The sequence below is a fragment of the Oncorhynchus gorbuscha genome, linkage group LG06 (assembly GCF_021184085.1).
Source record: "Oncorhynchus gorbuscha isolate QuinsamMale2020 ecotype Even-year linkage group LG06, OgorEven_v1.0, whole genome shotgun sequence".
Lineage (NCBI taxonomy): Eukaryota > Metazoa > Chordata > Actinopteri > Salmoniformes > Salmonidae > Oncorhynchus > Oncorhynchus gorbuscha.
The window spans coordinates 62,112,839-62,140,834 of record NC_060178.1 but is presented as its reverse complement, the minus strand read 5'-3'; the positions used below and the strand labels follow the sequence as shown (position 1 = coordinate 62,140,834).

Below are 27,996 nucleotides of genomic sequence, written 5' to 3'. Positions count from 1 at the left end.
TGCGAGGGGGGGGAGTATTGACACACGCACACTCAGTCAATGGCTAATTAAAAAAACATTAGTTTTGTAATGATGCCACTATAGGAAACATAAATACATAATGGGGTAATTATAGGAGATCATTATAGGAGTTGAGAACGTGATATGCTTATCATGAATTGACCTATGTGATCTCTCTTTTCCCCTGAAAGCCCAATCAACTCCTTCCGGCTGTATATGGCACGGATCTATTTGGCAGTATTGTATTTTAATTACATATAGAATCAAGAGATGAGCCCACAATTCACAAGTGAATTGAATAACTTTGGAATTACGCATGGGTCTATTCCATTAATACGTTTTATATAAAATATGAGCACATTGCAGGTATGTTTGAAATTCATTATGATATGCAGTTAACTAAAGGTTTAGTATGTTATTAATCGATTTACTTCCTCATCTTGTCCTTGTAGCAAAACAAAATAGGCTATTTGTTGATGTTTTTCCCCAATTATAACCGAATGGAGTTTTATTGTGCGTAATGTTGCGTATTTGCTTGACCATGGACGTAGATTTGTCTCCAGTTCAATTGTGTTCCCGAGAACCACTGTCAATTGGAGACCTTTCATTAAGCCTACCTGAAATAAGTTGAACACAGAGACCTATACCCATTTATTTATTTATGATGGATGGATGGATGGATGGATGGATGGATGGATGGATGGGCGCAGCTCTCGAAACACGTTAAACACTTTCACTGTTTGCACGGAGCTGACCACGCACCTATTTACCTTAGGTTACTTTGAGGTTTGTAAAACAGTTTTGTAATTGATGTTGTAAAAATGTACTGTACCATGAGGTGAAATGAATAGGCTACAGAATATAAACATTGCCTACTTTCACAAGACTCCGCCTGGTGTTTATGAAGTGTGCCACGAGTCCATAGAGAAGGCGCGCAGCTTTCACTGAAGGAGCTTGTGGCCTCTCCGTAGTGTCTTTAGCCAATTGAGTCTCGAGGCCTAAAATTGGGTCTTAATCTCGCTCTGCCTATTTGGCACTTTGATTGATGCTCTCTTACTCCAGCCGGCAAGGCTGCCTGAGCCAAAAAGGAAGAAAAAAACAGACAATCGCTTTTAGTTTAGCGTCACACACATACACTCACGCACGCACACATACAAACACGTACACACTCACACACATGCACCCACACTTATTAGATAACGACTGGAGCGAGAGCAGAATACGTTTTTAAGCTCCAAGATAAGGCGCACCGCGTGGAGCACCTCTGTACCTCGCGGGGGGCTCGAGGAGGCCATGGATCATATTGGAGCGCATCTCCAGCACACTCACGCGGAGCCCATCAGCTTTGGGATCGACCACATCCTCAACAATGTGGATCAGGGCTGGATGCCCGACTCGGACTATGGACTCGGCTGCGTTGTCAGCACTGCCTACAACACCATGACGGGTAACTTCACCGGCAACAACTCTGGATATAACAGCAACGCATATGGGGTAACCAATCTGAGCGGCACCTATAACATGAACATGGGGATGAACGTCAGTGGGAATAACGTTAACGCGGCTGGAGTCATCCGTGTGCCCGCGCACCGGCCTCTGAACAGTGGACACTCGACCATCCCCGGTGGTATGTCCACGATACCAGGCTCGATGAACAACCTGACGGGATTTACCTTCCCTTGGATGGAGAGCAACCGAAGATACACCAAAGACAGGTTCACAGGTAGACCACCTCTAATGCACATAACATGTGGTTGGTTGTCTGGAAATTAAATAGCAATATGAATGGCGTTGCCATGTTTATTGTGAGACAATCCCGGTCATGCTATGTTCCTGATGTTGGTCCGTAGCCTAGTAATTGTTCCTGGTGAACTCAGCTCTGAAATCATCGATAATAAATCATATGCTAGGCTACTGCTTAACACGCTGTGTAATTTCATGAGACAATTTTAGTTGATGAACACCAATGGCTTTGACTTATTTTACTCGGCCTTTAGAGCTCATAAGAAGCACCTACAAATAACAGTGACTTAGATAACATAGCCTAAGACATGCTATCGAAATAGCCTAAATTACATTTCCCAAATTGCTACAACAACGTATAGGCTAACACTTACACATTTTTGCTTCTTATCGCTCCATGATTTAACATGAACATTTTCCTTCAAACTGACATATTAAAAGTTAACTTCATGCCTACACTCTTAGAAACAACGTTTCTGGATAGAACCAAAAGGGTTCCATTTAGAACCCTATATGAAACCCAAGGATTCTATAAGGAACCAATTTTCGAATCAAATCCAATTTTATTGGTCACGTACACAGATTTGCATATGTTATCGATGGTGCAGCGAAATGCTTGTGTTTCTAGCTCCAACAGTGCAGTAATACCTAGCAATAATAATGCAAAAATAATACACACATTTTGGTTGTGAAGAAGAACCGCTGGGGTTCAGAAGGGTTCTATGTAGAACCTTTAGGGGTGCCATATATGAAGCAAGCAATATAACCACTTATATAATTCGGGGCTGCATGTATCATTTTAGAGTGTTAACAATAGGATGTTTGGTCTAGGAATTTGACATTTCATAATGAATTTGCGCTTCTTTGTGTCACGTTCCGGCTTTTTAACCCTTTAATTTTCCCTGCGAGCTATAGATCTCCCCTCCATGTCTGACGTTTCTTGAACTTGCTTCGCGGCTCTTTTGCTGCTCTCTTTCTGATTTTGCCGCTTGCTTTTGCCCCCATCTATCCGTCTCCCAATCCAGTGGCGCTTTCACCCCTCACTGTAACACGCCGTGTAGGTCACCCGTACCAGAACCGAACGCCCCCAAAGAAGAAAAAGCCCCGGACGTCTTTTACCCGCCTGCAGATCTGCGAGCTGGAGAAACGCTTTCACCGACAGAAGTACCTGGCTTCCGCAGAGCGAGCGGCTTTGGCTAAGGCCCTCAAGATGACTGACGCGCAAGTCAAAACATGGTTCCAGAACAGACGAACAAAATGGAGGTGAGATTACTGATGATTATCTGTATAGGCCACATTTAACGTAGTGTACGCTCCAGCGCTGAATGTCGTAGTTTGTTTGTCTGTGTGTGCGTGCGCGCGTGTATGTGTGTGTTTTAGGTCTGTTGGTGCTTTTATGTATAGAATGGGCAATTTATTTACACTCCAAGAATGCTACAAACCCAATAAAAATAGCAAAAGGTCTACACATCTGGGTGATGTTTTACGAATATGAACTTTAATATAATAACGCATAGAAAATGATGTCTTTATCTATTATATGACATTCATTAATTGTGTGCATTTGATAACAAATATTTACAAAATCCAATCGCCCCACCTCTTTGTCTACCCCAGGTCGTAAATTGTATTTTACAATTGAAGTTTTCGGATCTAAACCGTTGCATTGAGTTAATTAATGTTGTCTTGCAACAGTCACGGAAAAGACAAAGTCAGTCTTATAATGAGTTACATTCTGTGGCAACTAACTATATCCTATCCCACAAAAGTAGGATCATGATTATCTTAGCATATGACTACTCTTGTAAAAGTTAACGTTTTTTTTAATCTTGCGAAATAATGTCATTTCAGACGAAAATATTTATTTCTAAGGTCTTTGTTAAAGCTATTTTCAGATTAAACATATCGTGGGTAAAAGTGGAAGGCCAATTTGGCCACGTCTTTTACGCATTAAGATGGAAGATGTTTTCCGTAGTCTACTGAAGCAGTTTTATACGTCTCTGGAGATTGGATTTTAAAAATGTAAAAATAACATATCAATCAACGATTAATATTATGGTATATAGTCTAGGCCTAATAATAAGTATTCAGTCAATGGGAGAACATTACAGAAAAATCTAAAGAAAGATTTATGCCATAAAACGAAGACAAATTAATTGCCAAACTGTATTTATTTCCACATAGACTATTGTTGGCTGAGAAAAATGTCGAACATTGTGGACTATTTGTACTTGGATATCAGCTTTTAGCCAACATGTTAATAATGCGTAAGCAAGCAATTTTGCCTCCATGCTAATTTTGTTAAACAATGTGCTATAATCTAGGCTAATCATGATTGACTAAACGTGTTCAAATTAATCCAGAAGACATTCACTATGTGTCAAAATGTGATTTAGGCCTCAAGGCCTGTACATATACGACGCAGGCTTTTTTGGATATAATTTCCCTCTGATGCCTCACAGTGTCTCTCTCGTGTCTCCGGTGTTCCAGGCGCCAGACAGCGGAGGAGAGAGAAGCAGAGCGACAGCAAGCCAACCGGATCCTCATGCAACTCCAACAGGAGGCTTTTCAGAAAACGATAAACCAACCGGCAAACCCGGACCCGCTCTGCCTGCATAACAGCTCCCTGTTTGCGCTTCAGAACCTCCAGCCCTGGACTGAAAACACCGCCAAATTCAGCAGCGTGTCCGCCTGCGAATAACAAACTCTGACCGCTTTTATTTTCCCTTATTTTCCCTAAAGCGATTGTAGTAATATAGTGAACAACTTTTTAAGATCATGAAGACGACTTGAAAAAATATTACTCACGAGGACCGGATTTATGACATTGCCTCGAAAAAAGTTTAAGTTGATAGTGTCCGTGAACTTAAGCCACGACATGAGCTCAATAGCAATGGGTTTTTGAGTTTCAGTTTATCTGCCTGTTTTTACGTGGTTTAATTTCAGAAGATTTTATTTAACATTTTCAGTAAAACATAATCCAGTCCTAATTATGGACTAAGCCTATAGATATACCTTGATATAAGTCAACAATAAGTGAGCACTTATTTTAGCACTTTCTCTTACAGGAAAACGTATAGATATTCATACCTGATCATTTGAGGAACAGGCCTAATTCAAGAAAAATGTATCGATTCGGTGGCATACATTCAGTAGCCTATCTGTGTCTCATAACAATGTTTATGTTGATAACAATGGTTATAAATGAGGTTTCAGCAGTTGACTAGACGCAACCCCTTTCTCTCTGTGCAGGGAAGAAGCAGTGACAATATTTGACAATTTACCATCTCATGAAGTTTCTCACTTATAAATGAGTAATTATCTTTTTACCATTTACCACATCACTCAAGCACTTATTCAGTTGGATGAAATTTTATTGCAGTCTGCTATTTACCTGGTATTTGCTTAGAAATTCGTTATCTAAATATTTTACTAATTCATTATCCAATATTAGTTCTTGTTTTTATCTTTCAAACAAGCACGACGGTAGAAATATTAATATTGCCTTGAGTTTGTTGAAGTTATTATTTTTTTGGTAGGTACCGTATCCATTGTTACTATTAGCCTATAATTTCTTAATAAAACCAGGTAAACAGCTGAATTATGCCTGTAAAAAAAGGTGTTATTTGTTCAATTTTCTTGTACTTTAGGCTATAGTCCTTTAATAATTTCAGTTCTGGTGATCCATTTATACATATGATGACAGGCAAGAGTTATAAGGCCATATAAAATATTTTTAAATAATTACTACAGCAGTGTTGTGCTTTGTGTTTTTGTCATATTTTGTTTTAAACCAATGGTCATCATGCATTTTGGAGTGCATGGAAGGAATTACATCGCTGTGTCTGGGAAAACTGAGGCCAGAACTCTCTTTGACGATAGGAACTATCCCTCGTATATATCTGCCCTATTAGTCAATACCAGACCTTTATAATGGTGTTTCCAGCAAGTGAATGATACTGGTTGCATGATAATGATTAATGTGAATCTACATTATGGAGTATGTGGCTCTGTACTTGTGTGTTAGTGTAACACTCTTTGAACTGTAAAGTGTGTGTGTGATGCTGAACTTATGCAGCTCTGTGTGTGTGTGTGTGTGTGTGTGTGTGTGTGTGTGTGTGTGTGTGTGTGTGTGTGTGTGTGTGTGTGTGTGTGTGTGTGTGTGTGTGTGTGTGTGTGTGTGTGTGTGTGTGTGTGTGTGTGTGTGTGTGTGTGTGTGTGAGAGTGAGTTAGTCCAGGGCCTCTCTCCCCATGGTCAAAAAGGAATGTAGGGTAGAATTTCCCCTTCTACTCAGAAATATCAGCACTGCAGCATCACTTAAGTGGCTTTTCCAAAACTCCTGAAATTCCTAAACCAAGCAAGCATGCTGGCTTTCAGTTGTTTCAAAGCCCTCAAGGGAAAAAGGTGGTCAAAATGGCAGATACGTTTCAAAGAAGTGAACAAGCACAGTGAGCGGCAGATTAGAGTGAGGGTTTAGGCAACACCTTGCATTTCTTTCGTGTTCTCAGTCTTCTCATTTAAAAAAAATCAGTATTCTTATTTTTTTTTTTTTCATTAAATGAAAATTATTTAGGCTTGGTTTATGCAATCAAATACATGTCCTTTGTGCATTTCAGAACTGTCTTAACATGTTATTGCATTTCGACCAAGTGAGCATTTACTGCTTGTTTTCTCTGCCACAATTCCACCTTTTAACTACAATCAAACAATATTAGTGACACAGCCACAAATATTCCTCAGTTCTTATTTTGCTATTATTCTGCACCCTTTTTGTAACATACTGTATGATGTATGGATATTTCTAAACATGTCCTCTATTTGATTTTATTGGGCTTTGCTTCTCTATAATCTATAATGTTGCAATGCATTCATCACTACACACTACCAATGAGCGTTAACGCTGCGTTTACAGCTTAGTCTCCTGTTTATACTACAGTAATGTATAACTCAGCCCATGCATTTTTCATTCACCACCAGGGAAACAAAGCAGCATATCCTGAACATCATCAATTAAGAAGTTAAAACGTAAATTGCAATAAACCGATCTGTGTCATGTCCTTCATGAACATTGCTACAGTTCATTTGCAATAAATCCTATTGATTTATGAATAGGACTGTATGAGTCAAATTAGCTACAGTATAATCTCTTGTGTCTAGACCCAGATGAATCACTGTACCATGTAAAGCCATAAATCATTGTGTAGCCTATGTCTCTGAATTGAACATGTATGAATGGAGCAAGGTTCTTTTTAATTTCGAGCTGCATGTAAAATAAATAGTTTATTGCAGACGTTATCCTGCAATCACTGTTTAATCATAGTCATGAACAGAGTAGGGCAATTTGTACGTTACAAATTTGTATTAAATGATTTTGTATCATTTGTCGTATTTGTCTTCATGGCTTTGTATTTGAAAAATGTTTGGCTCTTCTAACCGAATAGTTATCTTGTTTAAAATATAACAAGAGACTAAATATTGTCCATAAAAGAATGCCAAAGTTGTATCCCAATTTTTAACAAGGCTTTATTTTCTCATCTCCTCTGGACCACTGATCGGTGGATTGATAGGTTACACCATACTTCTTCCACACTTCACTGTTTTTAGTGATAAAGCATCCAAGGAGAGCAAGAGAACCCATGGGAAACCTCAATCTGTGTGTGTCACAAATAGTCATGGCAACAGAAATGTTCTTTTTCCACATATGCACACATGCATACAATGTATAAGGAGAAGAACATATAGACCCATGACTTCTCCCACAGACATTCATAATTATGTTATATCACGTTCTGCATCCAGAAGACATGATGATGAAAGCACTTACACAGGGACATACCAGTGGTGCTAGGTTGTGTTGTGTACAAGGCTGCATCTTATCCCAATGCCTGATTGATGGTTGGTGCTATCCGGGATCCTTAGGACGTCCCAACTCTGACCCAATTGCAGTTAACATTTGAAATAGTTAAGGTTAGAGTTAGGTAAGGGGTAAGAGTAGAGGTTAAGGTTAGGTTTTAGGGTATGGTCGTGCCAAGGATTCTGATTTGCACTGCATCCTGATTGACTCACACATTTTACTTTGGCTCGCCCTGGTGTCCATACGTAGTTACTGCAGAGTTCATTTTGTCGCAATATGATGACGTTCCAGACGTCATTAATGCTTGCCAAAACACCATAAAGTTGTGTAAATGCCTGTTTGACCTTTCTTATCAAGCCAGTGTATCTAGCTAACGGTAATGAACATGTCTCTACTACGCGTATGTGCTTCTACATCGATTCTTCGTGCGACCAAAGTGTTATTCATGGAGTCTGCTTTTACAGGTGCGTGCCTTAACTTGAAGTGTCGTTTCTCAAAGCGGCTAGCCACAATGTGCGCATGCTTGCTGGCTAGAAAGGTAAACTACATCAACATCGACGTTTATTTTTCACGTGCAAAATATACAGCAGGTGTAATTAGTACAGTGAAACGCTTGATTGCAAGCTCTTAAATTCTTAAACTCTTCCCGGCAATGTAGGACAGTCTGTGTGTGCAGCGGCCTAAGGCACTGCATCTCTGGCTAGAGGCGTCACTACAGACCTTCCCAATTTTGCCAGTGTAATCTCATGCGACCGACCGGCTCGATTCGGTCTTATGTAGCAACATTTTTTATATATATATATTTTTTTACATTGGATAAAAGTAGAGACTCAGAGCTAGAAAATGGTATATCATACACTACAGTTGAGATACAATTTGAAAGTAATTCTGCTTTGAAAGTTTATAAACGTTTGAGAAAATGAAAGTTGATAAACTCACGTTTGAGGAAATGGCCCTTTAATATTTTGGTATCCACTGGAGAGCTCTTTGTCTACACCCATCCAGCGTCGTTCACACCCTTAAGTTTTAGCCCCACCCATCGCTTAAAACTAAAATCTGGTTTATACATTTAATTTAATCTGGAGTGTTCATAAACACAGAACGTTGTCAATTTGACCATTCGTAAATCCAGAGCGTCTCCCCCTCGGAACGTTTTGGACGCTCTGGCTGAAAAGTAGGGTTGATCTGAGCGTTTTGACCTAACGGCAGACTAGTACCCAAGCTAATGTTGGCTAGCTTGCTAGCTACTTCCATACACAAATGAGAGAACCGCTCACTCTGACTATTTTACTTGCCCTAGCAGAGCTGGTTAGGCTTTTTTATGTTACCCAGAGCGTTGGTAACTGCAGCTGTGCTGCTGGCAACAATTTAATTATGCTTTTTTTTTGCCAACGTTTACTGATGCCGGGTGACGCGCTCGTAAACGTGTCACTTGTTCTGCGCTCTGGCACACTCCGACAAGAGTGCTCTGAAATTGGAGTAGATAGCCAGAGCAAATTTACCAGCTACGTCTATCGACAGTTGTCGCAGTGACATAACATTCTATTGAAATGGATACTTGCACAGCGGAGAATTGTTTAGACATGTAGCTAGCTAGCTAAACAATGAACCATAATCCCAACTCATAACGTTACTACCCTGCATGGATCTGCAGGTAGCTAACCAACCATGTTTAATGTTAGCTAGCTAACATTAGACTAACTAGAAATGCAAATGGCTCTGAGATACGAATAATATTACTACACAGATCATACATGTAACATGAGCTAGCTAGCCAGTTGGCTAATGTTAGCTAGCTAGCAAACAGTACACTTTAACTTGCAATGGAAATTACATTCTGACAATTAAGTGTAATATCTAAAAATGTAGCTGGCTAGACTTACTGATGACATGGTTGCCCCTTAGTTTGAAGATGTAATCTGGAGACAGGTGTTTCCAACAGCCTTCTGTGTGTTCTGTTTCTGACTCAGTCTGCATATTTGCAATCATCTCCTTAACTATCATATTCTAATTCCACTGATTTCAAAAATCGGTCCTGTGGAGAACAACACTTATGCAGTTTTACTATGTGATATCTTTAAACAAGAAAGTGTTAGAAAGGATTACCTGCACATACTGACCAGCTTATATTATAGCCAGAAGCGCGCTACATGGCAGACCAATCCGAACATGCCTCTCGGGATGTCCAGCCCAATCATTATCTCAGCCAATCATAGCTAGCGGGAAGTTTGCTGTCATTTTCTGTGGCTAAACCAACTAGGCTTGTAATTTAACCTTTTTATTTGTATTTACAGATGGCATACACATTTGCTATTAAGGCACATGAAAGCTCAAATGTTCCAGAAGGCATTTCTGCCAAAAAAGCATTTTGATTAAGAAAAAAGCGTTTATGTTCAAATGTCTCTCCTGTGAAGTAGTGACGCACAACACATGTCTAGTTTCCTGAAACAAGTCACATATTTTAAATCTTATATGCCTACTTGGAGTCTTTGAAAATGAATTATGAGGCTATATATTTTGTGAATTAACACTCCTCAGTTAGCAGGCTCAAGCAAGCTAAAACCCACATGGTAGCAAAAACTAACTAGCAGAAATTGTTAACAAGTTAGAAATTATTTAAACACACTTTGCTGTAGGCTACTATTTATTAGTTAACAAAAAATAATGTGTGTCATATAAAATGTATTCACCCCACCCAGGTATTAATCAAAACTTCCCAGAAAGCAGGTTGTCCTTGGCTCAGACAGTGTAGAAGTGTGAGCTCAATAGCATCTCATTAGTGTGCAAGATCTTGAGAATCAGCTGCACATGTGATGGAAGAGTGCACTGCGCATGTGATGGAAGAGTGCACTGCGCATGTGATGGAAGAGTGCACTGCGCATGTGATGGAAGAGTGCACTGCGCATGTGATGGAAGAGTGCACTGCGCATGTGATGGAAGAGTGCACTGCGCATGTGATGGAATGGAAGAGTGCACTGCGCATGTGATGGAAGAGTGCACTGCGCATGTGATGGAAGATGTGATGGAAGAGTGCACTGCGCATGTGATGGAAGAGTGCACTGCGCATGTGATGGAAGAGTGCACTGCGCATGTGATGGAAGAGTGCACTGCGCATGTGATGGAAGAGTGCACTGCGCATGTGATGGAAGAGTGCACTGCGCATGTGATGGAAGAGTGCACTGCGCATGTGATGGAAGAGTGCACTGCGCATGTGATGGAAGAGTGCACTGCGCATGTGATGGAAGAGTGCACTGCGCATGTGATGGAAGAGTGCACTGCGCATGTGATGGAAGAGTGCACTGCGCATGTGATGGAAGAGTGCACTGCGCATGTGATGGAAGAGTGCACTGCGCATGTGATGGAAGAGTGCACTGCGCATGTGATGGAAGAGTGCACTGCGCATGTGATGGAAGAGTGCACTGTGCATGCAGGGGGTTGCAATTCCATTAAATTGGGGATAGTTTATCCAAAATATGCCATATGATCTAGAATTGCCTTGTGTATCCCATAAAAAAAGGTTCACTGTTATAAGCTAACTTTTTTGGGATGATTTTAAGCGAAAGGGTAATTTCACGGATTTAACATCCCAAGGAAAATTTCCTGATTTTACCGGAAGGTTTCTGACCCTTCGCAAGGATCTTCAACTCGTAGGCATAAACCTCCTGCATATTGGTATTCATTTGATTTTTCTTGAAGGCTGGGTGATTTTTGAGAAATGAATTGTTGTAACAAGGAGGCCAACCCTTCTGGAGAGCAAGCAGGATTTTCTTCCAGACTTATTTTTAAAGAGTTCACCCACATTTTAAAAATTGTGTCCATACCTTGAAAGCAGTCGATGGACAAGGAGACTGCAACCTGATTTGGTTACTCACTGCCATTGACCATAGATATTAAAATTTTACCTTAAATTTCACCCCCCCCCCCCCGAAAAAAAAATCTCAAGGTAGCAGTCATTGAATTGTGTGTGTTCATTTAATGTTCAAAGCCTCCTGAATACACCTGACCTGTTTTCTGTGTGTTTAAAACAAAATCCACCCTGGTTCTGCACCTAAGCTATGTCACAATACGTAGAATTGCAGGAAATTAGCTTTAAACAGTAACATTTTCCATCTAGGGGTTGTGCCAGCGGGCAATGAAATTCACATGGCAAATCTCACTCCAAGCTTTCTTCAAAAGTTGTCAGCCCTGGTACAATGATTCTCTATACTAGCTTGTTTTGTCACAAACTGAAATTAGGTGAACTATTTTAATTTTAAGTCAGGAAATGGTTCCTACACTCGCATACATCATTTGATTAGAAAATCTACACCAAGAGATTGATACCCTTCTCAAGCCACCTGTTAAACGATAATCTCATGTTGTAAAAATCATCTCAAAATATCAACACAAATGTATCGGTTAGGTATGAAGTGGTTAATGCCTCAGCTGTAATGTGTTTCTCTTGTGTAAAGGATGCTTGCGGACAGCAAGTGGAGCAGCTAAGGACAAGGAGCCACTGCGCAAGGCCAAAACCCCCCAGGGCCGCTTTGACATGAATGATGAGAAGATAAAGGATCCCCTTGAAAGTAGGACAAATACACTGTTTTTTGCGTATATGAACACGACAATTTTAACAAGTTACAGTCCATATAAGGAAAGCAGTCAATTGAAATTAAATAATTAGGCCCTAAACTATGGATTTCACATAACTAGGAATACAGGTATGCATCCGATGGTCACAGATACCTTCATTTAAAAAAAGGTAGGAGTGTAGATCATAAAACAGTCATAATCGGGTGACCATCTGGTGTGACCACCACGTGTTCTGCGGTTATGAGGCTGGTTGGATGTACTGCCAAATTCTCTAAAATGACGGAGTCTAATGTTCGCTGGCAGCTTCATTAAATAGTACCCGCAAAACACCAGTCTCAACGTCAACAGTGAAGACGCGAGTCCACAATGCTGGCCTTTGAGGCAGAGTTGCAAAGAAAAAGCCATATCTCAGACTGGCCAATAAAAGATTAAGATGGGCAAAAGAACAGACACTGGACAGAGGAACTCTGCCTAGAAGGCCAGCATCCTGGAATCACCTCTTTACTGTTGATGTTGAGACTGGTGTTTTGTGGGTACTTTTTAACGAAGCTGCCAGTTAAGGACCTGTGAGATGTCTTTTTCTCAAACTAGACACTCTAATGTACTTGTCCTCTTGCTCAGTTGTGCACCGGGGCCTCCCACTCCTCTTTCTATGCTGATGCTCCAGATACTCAACTAGTCTATAGAAGGCCAGCTTTATTGCTTCTTTAATCAGAATAACAGTTTTCATCTGTGCTAACATAATTGCAAAAGGGTTTTCTAATGATCAATTAGCCTTTTTAAATGATAAACTTGGATTAGGTGTGATGGTTGCTGATAATGGGCCTCTGTATGCCTATGTAGATTTTCCATTAGAAATCAGCCATTTCCAGCTACAATAGTCATTTACAACATTAACAATGTCTACACCTTATTTCTGATCAATTTGGTGTTATTTTAATGGACAAGAAATGTGCTTTTCTTTCAAAAACAAGGACATTTCTAAGTGACCCCAAACTTTTCAACGGTAGTGTGTGTAAATGTGATATTTCAGTTTTTACAAAATGTGGGAAACGTCAAGGGGTCTGAATACTTTCCGACTGCACTGTATATTCACTATGTCACAGATAAGGCAACAGGTTGCAGATACCTTCTAGGATGCTCCATTACCTCTCACACTAATCATTCCCCATTGATTTACCAGAGTTCCCTGATGATGTGAACCCAGCCACTAAGGAGCAGGGGGGGCCCCGAGGCCCAGAACCCACGCGCTACGGGGACTGGGAGAGGAAGGGCCGCTGTGTCGACTTCTAGTTTCCATTCCTAGTATATTACACGTGTGATGTGGACATATCTTATCTATAACTTATGCATCCATGTCTGAGGATGGTTGTGCAAGAGACCAGGATTAGTACACCATACTGAATCAGTCTGGACTATTTCCCCATGAACCATTCAGTCTGATTTGTAGTTTCACATTTAAACACATGTAGTCTGTAGAACAAGTCTCACTTACTTTTTATGGTGCAATACTCACTTTGCACACTATTGTCTTTGTTGAGATGTATGATGATGAGACATGACGACCCAGTGAACAATAAAGGCTGCTGAGGGAGGATGGCTCTTAATGGAATGACAACCCCCCCTTCCCCCAAAAAAGCTGTTTGATTCCATTTACTCCATACTGAACTATTTTATGAGCCGTCCTCCCCTCAGCAGCCTCCACTGATAGTGAACGATTGTCATGCAAGTTTATTGCTTCCTGTACAGGGATGTCAATGTTGTGAATAAATGTAATGTAAAAAAAATCTGGAGATTACTCTGGCATGTTTTTACTTTTTGATTATTGCTCATTATATTGAGTCATCGACAATGCCTCTGATCTGGTCAGTATTCCTACATTAGCCCCTGTCTCTTTTCACTCTACTCTCGTTCTCTTTCCTGCCTCTTGGTTGTTTATTGAGTCTATGTGTACTGTACAATGAAGGGAAGCGCTCCTGCTCAGCGACACTCAACAGGCAACCACCTGGCATCCTGACCTGAGCGGCTCTTCTACGTCTTGTCTGACTGGCACACCCTTCCCCTGTAACATGTACTGAACAAAAATATAAATGCAAAAATGTCAAAGGTTTGACTGAGTTACAGTTCATTGAAGAAAATCGGTCAATTTAAATCATTGAATTGTGCTGTGATCAATGGATTTCACTTGACTGCACAGCATTTGAGAGAAATAAGCTTTTCGTGAGTATGGAAATGTTCTGGGATCCATAATAAATTGTCAACATTAGGGGATGAAGGGGATTTTTACAAAGACAGAATGTGAGTATATAAATGTTGACTGCCCAACCACATGTGTGACACCTGTCATATAGGCTCTACCCAAAATTCACAAGAGCATGACACCACCTTTACCAGGCTGGCCCATTGCGAGTAGTAACGGTTCTCTGACAATATCTCTACATTTTGTGAAACCCTAGGTGATATTTTAAAATGGGTTTCGATTGTGGGTGAGCGGCAATAATGTACCAGTGCTTCCTAACAACGTCATTAAATGCCTTCCCCAATGGTGAGTGTTGGGTGAAGCATGATGGGACATGTTCTGCTTTTTATTTAACTTTTGGTTGAAGGCTTTCCAACTGTTGGTACTTCAAAATTATCATTGGCATGTTTTTCCCAATTGTCTTTGTATCCTCTTAAACTTTTGTGTGAGGTTCGTGGTCTGTTTCTGATGAGAAGCATCAAAGCTGCATATTCTTCTGATGCGACTGAATTGACTTTTAGGGAGACTTTTAATAAGTGGACGTGGATGAAAGCTGACACCTCTGAGGGTACTCCTGTCCGTAGGTTTCCAGTAGAGAGGGAAGTTTTGTCCTTAATAACCATCACATCAAGAACATTGATTTGTGATAGGTGATAGTTAATGGTGAAATGAAGGTGTTCATTCAACGTTTAGATAAGCATGGAATTCCAAAAGTTCTTCCTGGTTGCCTGTATAGATCACAAAAATGTTGAATTGGGTGAATATTGGAGAGAAAAGAGTTGAGGTCTGGATTCAGCCCCACCTGTTTTTCAAACATTCCTAGATAAGTTTGAATAATTAGGAGCCCTAGCGCTGTCCCTTTGGTCTGGAGGAAAAAGTCTGAAGCGAAAATAGTGTGAGGTTAGTATCAGTTTAGCCAAGTCCACAATACAATTGGTGCTGGGAAGTCGATTACTGAGTACTGCCCCTATATATATATATATATATATATATATATAAAATTACCTTCCACCACTTGGGATATGGATGCCTGATGAAGACCTAAGGGTCGAAATGTTATAAATAATTATCAGCTGAGAGCATGAGCAGCAGTGTGTGCCTTTTTCCATCTTTTTCAGCTCATGAAACATGAGACCAACACTTGACATGTTGCGTTTATATTTTTGTTCAGTATAAAAGCAGTCGGAGCCCTCTGTTGCTGATGTGTGTGGCTGTATTGAGACATTTTTAACACAAAGATAACAAACGTGTTCTAATACCAGCACACCAATATGTCCTTATTGACCTGTATTGAGTTTAGTTGTGATATTAAATTATGAAATACTGTGAACAATGTGCACAAGACGAATGTATATACTAGTTTCTTACAGACGTGGCCCCCCACTAGAGGTTAGTGTTCGCTACAGTCTGGGAGCTGTCTGCTCATCTCACTGGTTGAGAGTAAGCAGATTGCCTGCCTTAAGCCTTTGGGACGACTCCCATTGTTCTGGTGGAAATAAGACCATCTCGTCACTATATACAGCGTCTCTGGTTGTATCTTTGTTTACAAGAAGGGATGTAGTGAAACAAATGTTTCTGTAAGGATGCGTCCATTGTATTTTTTTTTAGTTGGCATACATTCATCCAACAGGCACACGCTAAAGAAAAAGATATGTTCTGTTTGAGCCTCTCCTGGAGTGAAGAGGGCTGAGAGCAGGGGTTTCGTAAAGTCATTTTAGAACTGGTTCAATGTAGAAATTGGATACTTGAAATAAAGTAGCCCCTAGTACTGTACATAGAGTAAGTCTGTAGTTTACATTGATAATTCTTGTGAATGTGCTGTCACGGTCTGTTTACGTTTCGTTATTTTGATTTCCGAATTTTGCACGCCCAATTTTTCAGTTTTTGATTTGTTAAAAAAGTTTGAAATATCCAATAAATGTCGTTCCACTTCATGATTGTGTCCCACTTGTTGTTGATTCTTCACAAAAAAATACAGTTTTATATCTTTATGTTTGAAGCCTGAAATGTGGCAAAAGGTTGCAAAGTTCAAGGGGGCTGAATACTTTCGCAAGGCACTGTATCTCTCTAACCCTGCTGTACCCTACTGCGCTGAGACAATGTGACTCTACACATATCTCTCTAACCCTCTACACATATCTCTCTAACCTTCTACACATATCTCTCTAACCCTCTACACATATCTCTCTAACCTTCTACACATATCTCTCTAACCCTGCTGTACCCTACTGCGCTGAGACAATGTGACTCTACACATATCTCTCTAACCCTCTACACATATCTCTCTAACCCTGCTGTACCCTACTGCGCTGAGACAATGTGACTCTACACATATCTCTCTAACCCTCTACACATATCTCTCTAACCCTCTACACATATCTCTCTAACCCTGCTGTACCCTACTGCGCTGAGACAATGTGACTCTACACATATCTCTCTAACCCTCTACACATATCTCTCTAACCCTGCTGTACCCTACTGCGCTGAGACAATGTGACTCTACACATATCTCTCTAACCCTCTACACATATCTCTCTAACCCTCTACACATATCTCTCTAACCCTGCTGTACCCTACTGCGCTGAGACGATGTGACTCTACACATATCTCGCTCTCTCTTTCTATCAAGGATACATTAGGGGAAGTTGTTTTGATGTTGGCACCAATCTCATGCTGCCAGGCGTACTGTATCCCCCCCATGCTAAACTTGTCTCACTCTTGTTCAACTGCCCTTTGATTAAATCGGTTTAATTGAATGTTTATATTTGCTTCAAGTGTGGTTTTTAGTGAAAGTTGACAGATGGCACTTGGATGGAGGGATATGGGTGTGGGACAAGAGTGGATAGATGGATGTAGATGGGTTTGGTTGAAGAAACTCCCAATCCCCCTACCTCCCTTCCTTCTCTTTATAAGTAATAAAAAGGAATGTAATTGCTGCATTTCATCTGTGATATAAAATCAAATATTTTATAATAAGGTCTGTGGTAAAATAATAATAATATTTGACATAATTATATTTCATGATATTACTTTGTCTTTAACAGGGTTGGGGAGTAACGGATTACAAAAAAAACTGGTACGTAACAAGCAAAAATGCAGTAATCAGATTACAGATACTTTTGAAAAACTAGGTGATTACTTTGAGGATTACTTTTAAACTCAAAGGATGTTTGCGAAAAGATCTTTGACCATTCTCTGTTTTCTCAATGACATTCAAATCAGCGTTGATAAAAAGGCGCAAGTTTAAGTTTGTTCCACCTGAGCGAGTCTGACCACAAGTCAGAGATCACTGACACACCACATGTGTTTAATGGATCGCGGGAAAAGAGCAGGAATAGGCTTTTGTAGGCTACAGTCCAAGCTACAGTATGTCTACCAATGATGAGACTGCTGTCGACATGCAAAGATTACCCAATTTGAATAAACGCTTGGAGGTAAGGAGGACAGCAATGGTTTAGTCTACGGCGATACGAATATCACTTATTATTGATATCCACATACAGCAGCAGTGTGATTCACATCAACGGGCTATCATTTAGCTATTAGCGCCTTACGGATTCTGGTTGTGGATTGCTGTTCACAAATCTAAATGTGTATTTGAACCCAATAATGGTTGAATTCAAGAAGTTTAAGCTGCCTATCAATCATTGTTTTTGAAACCAATGGACAGACAATGAATAATGTGCACTTGCAACAGCTGCACATTGCGGATCCAAGCCTATGGAATACAAGTGGGGCTTTTCTTTCTTCGGTAGTGCACAAAGCATGCCATTCCATGAGCACAGCATTTATTTTTCAACTCGAATCAATGAGCCCATGACCACAAAATCAGAAACAACAGAGTAGGGCTGGCTAATAAGTCCTTAGTTTTGGGGTCATGCTCAAGTAAAACAATTTGGCTAATCTATACTTCCATATTTCCAAGTCCTATTCTTGAAGATCCAGGGGAAAAACATTTATTGGAATGAATGCAATTCTGATAGACTTTGGATTTTAATGTAAAGATATGATTCAATTGTATTATGGGTAAGAAGAAGCCTACATAACCAACCCATAAAGTAAAATATAACATCCATATATGGCCAGCTATGTAAACTTTAACATTGATTTATTCTGCAATAGATGTCGTTCAATTAGTAAATCAATTTTTGTCTTCTTCTAATGCCTCTTAAGGGGAAAGTAATCTAAGTGTAACAGAATGTAATCAGATTACGTGACTGAGTTTGGGTAATCCAAAAATTACATTACCGATTACAATTTTGTGACAGGCAACTAGTAACTGCAACGGATTACACTTGGAAAGTAACCTACCCAACCCTGGTCTTTACACATCTATTCACTACTAACAAAATCCAGCAATCCACTTCAGCAAGCATTTCTTTTTTTAAAGCCTGTTTTAACATTTTACGGTAAAGCACGTTGGATGAAGTGTTAAATGTGACAGGCTGTATTAGTATGCTCATGTATGTGTTGGCACTATATGTACAACAAGGTACTCAATATTATTATATCTGATATGGATTGAAGTTAGCATTATTAATCCTGTGTCAAGTCTCATATGGCTGAATTGTAGTGTATTTACAGAATTAACTCCTGTGTTGTAAACAATTTCATCCACTAGATGGCAGCAATGTGCTAGCACCTTCAAAGAGGTCTGTGGAAGTTTTTCTATTCACCCTTCAAGTACTGGGCAAATGTCAAAAGTAATTCAATTCCCTGAACGTTGCTTTTATGATTACTAGATATGTCTGTTTGTGATCCAGTCACGTGACACATGTGACATGCCAAGTTCAAGTGTCATACCGAGTGGGTAATGTTGAGCCCCCTACTCCTGTCTGTCACTTACACCATTAAATATCTTAAACATATTCAGTTGGTGTGGTTTGTACCTTGTGAATATTCCCTTTTGATTGCACAAATATTCCCATTTGTTCTCTCTGCTATAAAATATAAATTTGTTTTTCAGAATTACTGCCATAGACATATACTGTATGTAAAATACTCAGGCCTGGCCGGTCATTTGTTAGTGGGCTATAGCCTCAGGCCTTTGCCTCTTAATTCTCGGACCCCTCCACTCTTTTCCAATGTGCAAGCGCCTGACTATTTAACATATGCCTGCGGCAATGATTCTGAAAAACATCTTTATTTTCAAGCTGAGAGAACAAATGGGAATATTTGTGCAATCAAAAGAGAATATTCACAAGGTACAAACCACACCAACTGAATATGTTTAAGATATGTAATTGATTCAGTGACAGACAGGATTTGGGGTCTCAACATGACCCACTTTGTATGACATTTGAACTTTGCCAAGTCAACTGCTTGGCAATGATGTTGGTGCAAACAACTTCCCCTAATGTATGCTGGAGAGAGAGCGAGAGAATACCACATGACATGAGAGAAATGGAGAGACACACTTTGAGAGCGTCATGCTTTCAAGGAAGTGTAAAGGGAGGGTCTCAGCTGAAGTCCAAGAATTCTGATATGTACTGTCCTGTTGTCCCTCAAACAGGCCTGCAGGTGGCGTCAACCAGCCTACATACCATACCATCTGTGAATGACCTGTAAAGATTGTCAAGCGAGAGAAGGAGAGAGTTAACTGTTCATTTGTGAGTGTTTATTCCACTTGCTTTGGCAATGTTAACATATGTTTCCCATGCCAATAAAGCCCATTTGAATTGAATTGAGAGAGAGCGAGAGATAATCACTGTTGAGCATTCCATTTAAAATAGTGTAAAACTGTTCTAGAGTCATATTGTCTCAGCACAGTAGGTATAGCAAGGTTAGAGAGTTACGCACACTTACTGTACAGTCACGGGGCCAGGTTTATTGCTTCTCATTGGGGTGTTGTAGGATGAGTAGTACAGGACCTTGAGAGGATCGTCCATAGGACTGAACTGTGTGAGAAAGAGGAAGATTGTCGGTGTGTGAGAAAGAGGAAGATTGTGGGGAGGGGAATAATTAACCAAGCAATATTAGACTGGTTCCGTATCATTGATCATCAACCCCCCCCTCACCTCCCCACAGGGTCTATGTACAGATGTAGGGTCATAATATTTAAAATTTTCTCAAAGCAGGAAAATAATCCTGCAGTAGCAGAAAATGTTAATTATTGTGTGGATTATAATTTATTGACATTTTTGAGAGGGTTGATGCTTTTAGTTAGGACAAATCAGGTCTGATATTTTAAAGTGGAAATAACAAACTACAGAAGCCACCTTAATCTTGTAGCAGGTTGAGGGACTAACTTAACTAGCCTGCTAGCTAGTCAATAGTCAGCTAGTGCAAGCCAACTTTGTTCAGTTGTTGAGTTTTTCTATTGGCATGCTAATTTCATAATAAGTCATGCATTTTAGCAAGCATGAGTATTTTTATATTCCTGTCACACTCACACAGTCTAATCGTTTCTTTGTGCTGCCAACCTAGGCTGTAAACACACCCCCTAAGCCCCGTGAATATTCTACGAGGAGGCATGTACTTCAATGTATGAACAAAAACTACAATCAAAAATTGAATGCATTTGATTTGTTTTCTGTTGTTCCATGTCCAATTTTGACACAATAGATGAGAAAACAAGTCAATTTCCGATTTTCATTTTCAAATTCAAAAACAAAAAACGGAACATTTACCATTTTCTTCATTCTCAGTTTTGAGTCAGAAATCTCAACTAAATGTACATGGAACCCCCCCCAAGCCCTGCACTGGTATTTTTTAATTTCTCAATTGTTTGATCTTTGACTTGTACTTTGTGTAGACCCTTGCAATCATTTAAAGTTACTAGGACCTACGTAGCGAATCACAGTTAAAATATTAGGAACCACAAATGATTGTAAACTCTAGGCTATTTTGTTTCAGCCTGGCAACCATAGTTGTTTGTTTTTCACACAAAGATGGGATTTTAGAAAGACCTGGAAGGCTCTTAGGAACTTTGTTTGACACATTAGATTGACAATTAAGAGCTTTCTTTACAAACAAGATTGGGAAATGTAGGCCAAACTAACCAAGAAATAGATGTCTATAACGGGGATGATTTTGGACAGTGAGCAAGCTTTATTCACCCAGGAGCGCTGTCAGAAAAGTAGTCAGCATCCTAAAACATTGGAGGGTTTTCTCACAGAGCAAAGCTTCTGTATCATTGTCCTCCTATTTAACTAAGTGTGCGTATTAAGGTCATACAGTGTCAACGTGCACAACCCTAGTTAGTGTTGAGGTGTCAAATTACCTGCATATCTCTGAAAGTTAGGCTCTCTTAATAAGATAAATATATACAAAGAAAACTAGTCTTGTTCCCAGAAATGTCTGTAAGTCTGGCAAGCATGGTTACAAGAACACTCATTGGCTCTTTAACAACAATATCGATTATTCACTGTGCATTGCTCTGCCATGTGTGATTAAAGGCAAACGAGTTGTTGCTAAGCCAGTATCCACAACTGTTCTCCCTCAAATGAAAGTAACAAAGAAGCACCGGGGACCGAAGTGATTTGATCACAGTGGCAGCTTCAACAGAGTGGTAAGAAATTAACTTGGATTAAATTGATGTGTATTTGTTTGTTTTCAGACATAATACAGTGGGATGTTTCAAATGTTGTCGGCATAAAGGTGACAAATAAGGAAATGGGGCAGACTGAGTGTTCTGCCAGTCTTTGTTCTGTAGTAGGCTTTGATTGACAACGCCATAGAGATCCTATTAAATTACTAGAGGGTAGAGGGGCAATGTCATAAACCCTCAGTTCCATAATAGGGCAAAAATGGCAGCCATCTTGGTCTGGGAGAAATCAAAAACCAGTCTAACTGGATTGAATGGCAGTAGAGGAATAGGTGATGCATTTCCTGTTTTTTACTTATGCAGGAAAGTAAAAGGCATGCAATATACTGAACAAAAATATTAATGCAACATACAACATTTCTACAATTTTACAGAGTTACAGTTCATATTTGGAAATCAGTCAATTTAAAGAAATCCATAAGGCCCTAAACTATAGATTTCACATGATTGGGAATACAGATATGCCTCTGTTGGTCAGAGATACCTTAAAAAATGGTAGGGGCGTGGATCAGAAAACCAGTCAGTATTTGGTGTGACCACCATTTGCCTCATGCAGCGTGACACATTTCCTTCGTTGTTGATTGTGGCCTGTGGAATGTTGTCCCACTCCTCTTCAATGGCTATGCGAAGTTGCTGGTTATTGGCGGGAACTGGAACACGCTGTCGTACACGTCGATCCAAAGCATCCTAAACATGCTCAATGGGTGAAATGTCTGGTGAGTATGCAGGCCATGGAAGAACTGGGACATTTTCAGCTTCCAGGAATTGTTTACAGATCCTTGTGACATGGCCGTGCATTATCCTGCTGAAACATGAGGTGATGGCGGAAGATGAATGTCACGACAATGGGCCTCAGGATCTCATCATGGTATCTCTGTGCATTCAAATTGCCATCAATAAAATGCTATTCATTGTCCATAGCTTATGCCTGCATACCATAACCCACTGCCAACATGGGGCACTCTGTTCACAATGTTGACATCAGCAAACCGCTCGCCCACACGACGCCATATGGTTGTGAGGCCGGTTGGACGTACTGCCAAATTCTCTAAAGCAACGTTAGAGGCAGCTTATTGTAGAAAGATAAACATTCAATTCTCTGGCAACGGCTCTGGTGAACATTTCTGCAGTCAGCATTCCAATTGCACGTTCCCTCAACATGAGACATCTGTGGGATTTTGTTGTGAGACGCAGCTGCACATTTTAGAGTGGCCTTTTATTGTCCCCAGCACAAGGTGCACCTGTGTAATGACCATGCTGTTTAATCAGCTTCTTGATATGGAAACACCTGTCAGGGGGATGGATTATGTTGGCAAAGGATAAATTCTCACTAACAGATGTAAACACATTTGTGCACAAAATGTGAGATAAATAAGCTATTTGTGCGTATGTAAAATGTCTGGGATCTTTTATTTCAGCTCATGAAACATGGGACCAACACTTTTTATATTTTTGTTCCGTCTATATCAGAAATGGTGTAATGGAATTATAGTCAAACTACGATATTGCCATATAATTACAAATATATGTTATACAGGTTTTATACACTTTCTGTATAAATAGCCTCTATGTAAACATGTTCTTGGAAAGATGTGAGTCCTATTATTTAATACAATATCAGTACTTGCATTTACAACTTTTCTAAGTCCTATCATCAACTGATTTGAAACAGTGTACTGCTGTGGATCGACAGCATTGTTTGAATGGAGTATTTGCATATTGGCAGTTCATTATAAAAATGTATGGAATCATTCCTCTAAAACTGTCTGGCTAGTTAGCTAACACACATAAAATGCAGATAAATTCTTCATATTCCTTGTTTTAAACTATATCTTATCACAGCACTGGCAAACCATGGTTGACCAACTCCCTGACCAACATGGCTGGCCTTGAGAGAAATATAAGAGGGTTCATGCCCACTCTAGCATAGGGTTGTTACGGTGACCGTATTAACGCCACACCGATGTTCACAAGTCAAGACTGCAGTCATATTTCACGTGAACATTTAGTCATGGTATTTAGGCTTCTCCATTCTCTGATGCTGCTAATGGTCATTAGTAGCCTGGTACTTAGCACTCAAACTAACTACTCAGCACTCTATTGTCTCTCTTATCACTCTGACATCAATGCAAATGTAATCGAAAATCAAACACTTCATGAGCTCATGTTACGCAACATTTCTATAGGCTATGCATTTGCGTGAGAAAACAGAGTGATGGCCTCTATTAAAAAGAGGAGAATAGTTGTATTAATTTGCAATTTATTGCATCCCACAACTGTCCCAGACAGTTTGAAATATTTATTTATCGCAAAAATAGAATAGGTAAACTTTTGTACTATGTGGGATAGTAGATTGACATAGGCTAATGCTTTTGCTGCTCGTTAGGCCTACTCATCTTGTTGGCTGACATAAAGTTAATGTGGACAGTTCTTTCAATATCTTCAATATGCGCCTCGGAATTGGAGAAGGACGCACGCAGTTGCGTCCCCGATGTGTCTGTCTTCACTTGTAGCCTGTGAGAGAAACCTAATTATGTGACGGGCATTGGCTAATAAGAATTGAGCTACCTGAGAGAGCCATGTGAGTGAGAGATGCTTCGGAGCACGCAGATGGGAGAAGGAAATTATTATTATTATATTCAGGGCACAACGGCCACTGGCCACAAAAGGCATGGATTTTTTTAGGGGGCATTACGGCCACACAAAGTGGATGCCGCCAGTAAATTGGAGGCATTATCAAGTGCTTGTCAAATTGTGAATGAGTATTGGACTATTGGAGTGTGTACAGCCTGCACAAAAAAACTCAGCAGAGCCCATGCCTTTCGTGTAACGCTGGAGAAAGCATCTGAGCGGATGCTCTGTCTCTCCATGTGTTACTCATCTATCTGATGCTGTCTGATCAAAGAGTATGACATTGTTGCCAGCCGTAGCATAGAATGCAAAGCCAGACAATATTTGGCCTCCCTACAATAATAGCCAATCAGCATTGAGCTGAACTGAGTGAGCTCAACTGTGAATGTTCCTGGCACACCAAAAAAAAAAGTGTCAAGTGAAACTAGTTTGGATTTGCCTTAACACCAATCACATCACATCAAAATCCAAACTCAATTGACAGAACTTGAATTGTTGCTTCTTGTTGTGTTGTTCACCGATGCCTAGCTAGCTACCTAAAATTGTCCCTTTCCTAAATCTGCCATGGGTGGAGATAGGGATTTGGACTTATGTTTTGACTTAATTGTCCGTACTGGCCAATGATTATAACGACGATTTTGATACAACCAGAAATTCATACATTGTGCACCTGGCCAGAGAGGATGGAAGTTCAATATGTAGTTCAATACGCAGCTATATGTAGGATAGTGAGCATTTTAGCCAAGTAAATCAAATCAAATCAAATCAAATTGTATTGGTTACATACACATGGTTAGCAGATGTTAATTCGAGTGTAGCGAAATGCTTGTACTTCTAGTTCCGACAATGCAGTAATATCTAACAATTCCCCAACAACTACCGAATACACACAAATCTAGGGGTGAATGAGAATATGTCCATACAAGAATATGTCCATATAAGTATATGGATGAGCAATGGCCAAGCGGCATAGGCAAGGTGCAATATAGATGGTATAAAATACAGTATATACATGTGATATGAGTAATGTAAGATATGTAAACATTATTTAAAGTGGCATTTTTTAAAGTGACTAGTGATCCATTCATTGAAGTGCCCAGTGATTGGGTCTGAATACAGGCAGCGGCCTCTCTGAGTTAGTGATTGCTATTTAGCAGTCTGATGGCCTTGAGATAGAAGCCGTTTTTCAATCTCTCGATCCCAGCTTTGATACACCAGTACTGACCACGCCTTCTGGGTGATAATGGTGTGAACAGGCAGTGGTTGTTGTCCTTGATGATCTTTATGCCCTTCCTGTGACATCGGGTGCTGTAGTTGTCATGGAGGGTAGGTAGTTTGGTAGGATGCAGCTCGGGATGCCGTCTGGTAGCCTATGACAACAAAAACTAAAAGCGTGTACTCTATTACAGTCATATAACGTTTATTCAACATGAAAGAGAGGAGGATGGCATTGGTGTGAGTAGGGTGAGTCAACATGTGTTTTCTACTTGCACACACACACACACACACACACACACACACACACACACACACACACACACACACACACACACACACACACACACACACACACACACACACACACACACACACACACACACACACACACACACACACACACACACAGAAATCCGTACCATGGACAGCCACAATATATTTAGCTTACATTGATTGGACTCAATTGTTTTTGGTGTCTTTTAGTTGTCATTGTATTTGTCTAAGCATACAGTAGGTGATTTGATGATGTAGAAATGGTGCTAAAATAGTGGAAGTAGCTCCTGTTTTCTTTGTGACTTGTGGTTCTAAATCAATAGTTGTTAAGTAGTCCGAAAATTTAGGAAACTTTTAACTTACTTGACCATGTTGTAGGTTGTGTAACTGTTTGTTACATGCAATATGCTTTGTGGACTTCACCAGACAGAGGTTGCTCTCCGGTTTTGTGAGGAAAACAAAGGTTATGGCTGAATTTATTCTGTGTTTTCTTATTGTCTTGGCCTTATGCCTAAATATCACAGTGGCAAGGCATATTAACTAACAGGTTATAGGGCAAACAATGCAATGAATGGTGGCGTGCTGCAGAGATGATTGTCTTTCTGGAAGGTTCTCACATCTCCACAGAGGAACTCTGGAGCTCTGTCAGAGTGACCATCGGTTTCTTGGTCGTCTCCCTGACCAAGGCCCTTCTCCCCCGATTGCTCATTTTGGCCGGTGGACAGCTCTAGGAAGAGTCTTGGTGGTTCCAAACTTCATCCATTTAAGAATGATGGAGGCCTCTGTGTTCTTGGGGACCTTTAATGCTGCAGACATTTTTTGGTACCCTTCCCCAGATCTGTGCCTCAACACAATCATGGCTTGATTTTTGCTCTGACATGCACTGTAAACTTTGGGACCTTATATAGACAGGTGTGTGCCTTTCCATATCATGTCCAATCAATTAAATTTACCACAGGTGGACTCCAATCAAAGTTGTTGAAACATCTCAAGTTGTAGAAACTTGATTGGATGATCAGGGATGATAAATGGAAACAGGATGCACCTGAGCTCAATTTCGAGTCTCATAGCAAATGGTATGAATATTAGTTTTTTATATTTAATACATTTGCAAAGATTTTTAAAAACTTGTTTCACATTGTCAGTATGGGTATTGCGTGTAGATTCATGAGGAAAAACATTTATTTAATCCATTTTAAAATAAGGCTCTAACGTAACAAAATGTGTAAAAAGTAAAGGGGTCTGAATACTTTCCAAATGCACTGTACATACATACAAAAGTATGTGGATACCCAATCAAATGAGTGGATTTGGCTATTTCAGCCACACCCGTTACTGGCAGGTTTATAAAATCGAGCACACAACCATGCAATCTTCATAGACAAACATTGGCAGTAGAATGGCCTTACTGAAGAGCTCAGTGACTTTCAACGAGGCACTGTCATAAAATGCCACTTTTCCAACAAGTCAGTTCATCAAAGAATGGCAGTCCGACGGACTGATCTGGGTTTGGCGGGTGCCAGGGGAACACTACCTGCTCGAATGCATAGTGCCAACTGTAAAGTTAGGTGAAGAAGGAATAATGGTCTGGGGCTGTTTTTCATGGTTAGGCCCCTTAGTTCCAGTGAAGGGAAATCTTAAAACTTTTAGCATACAATGACATTCAAGAAGATTCTGTGCTTCCAACTTTGTGGCAACAGTTTGGGGAAGGCCCTTTCCTGTTTCAGCATGACAATGCCCCCTTGCACAAAGCGAGGTTCATTCAGAAACGTTTTGTCGCGATCGGTGGGATGAATTGGAACGCCGACTGCGAGCCAGGCCTAATCACCCAACATCAGTGCCCAACCTCACTAATTATTTTGTGGCTGAATGGAAGCGAATCCATGCAGCAATGTTCCAACATCTAGTGGAAAGCCTTC

General features: G+C 40.2%; 2 protein-coding genes across 3 annotated transcripts; both read left to right on the top strand.

Annotated features, from left to right (window-relative positions):
* Nucleotides 1-1,105: 1,105 nt before the first annotated feature.
* LOC124038209 (T-cell leukemia homeobox protein 1-like) lies at nucleotides 1,106-7,125 on the top strand. 2 transcript variants are annotated; one of them, XM_046353775.1, is made up of 3 exons: nucleotides 1,106-1,723; nucleotides 2,805-3,006; nucleotides 4,234-7,125. In XM_046353775.1, the coding sequence occupies exons 1-3, from the start codon at nucleotides 1,294-1,296 to the stop codon at nucleotides 4,442-4,444; spliced, it is 843 nt and encodes a 280-aa protein (XP_046209731.1). In that variant the 5' UTR covers nucleotides 1,106-1,293; the 3' UTR covers nucleotides 4,445-7,125. The 2 variants fall into 2 exon arrangements, with proteins under 2 accessions (XP_046209731.1, XP_046209730.1); XM_046353774.1 differs by having other exon boundaries at nucleotides 1,109-1,723; nucleotides 2,769-3,006.
* Nucleotides 7,126-7,880: 755 nt separating this feature from the next.
* Nucleotides 7,881-15,245, top strand: sdhaf4 (succinate dehydrogenase complex assembly factor 4). The gene is made up of 3 exons (XM_046353776.1): nucleotides 7,881-8,062; nucleotides 12,050-12,163; nucleotides 13,354-15,245. Exons 1-3 carry the CDS (start codon nucleotides 7,978-7,980, stop codon nucleotides 13,461-13,463), a joined length of 309 nt encoding a protein of 102 aa, XP_046209732.1. The 5' UTR covers nucleotides 7,881-7,977; the 3' UTR covers nucleotides 13,464-15,245.
* The last annotated feature ends 12,751 nt before the right edge of the window (nucleotides 15,246-27,996 follow it).

Coding starts and splice junctions, on each gene's coding strand:
- LOC124038209 (XM_046353774.1), top strand. CDS start 1,294: ATGGATCATATTGGAGCGCATCTCCAGCACACTCACGCGGAGCCCATC. Junction 1,724..2,768: donor CACCAAAGACAGGTTCACAG/GTAGACCACCTC, acceptor CTCCCAATCCAG/TGGCGCTTTCACCCCTCACT. Junction 3,007..4,233: donor AACAGACGAACAAAATGGAG/GTGAGATTACTG, acceptor CCGGTGTTCCAG/GCGCCAGACAGCGGAGGAGA.
- sdhaf4 (XM_046353776.1), top strand. CDS start 7,978: ATGAACATGTCTCTACTACGCGTATGTGCTTCTACATCGATTCTTCGT. Junction 8,063..12,049: donor CATGGAGTCTGCTTTTACAG/GTGCGTGCCTTA, acceptor TCTTGTGTAAAG/GATGCTTGCGGACAGCAAGT. Junction 12,164..13,353: donor GATAAAGGATCCCCTTGAAA/GTAGGACAAATA, acceptor TTGATTTACCAG/AGTTCCCTGATGATGTGAAC.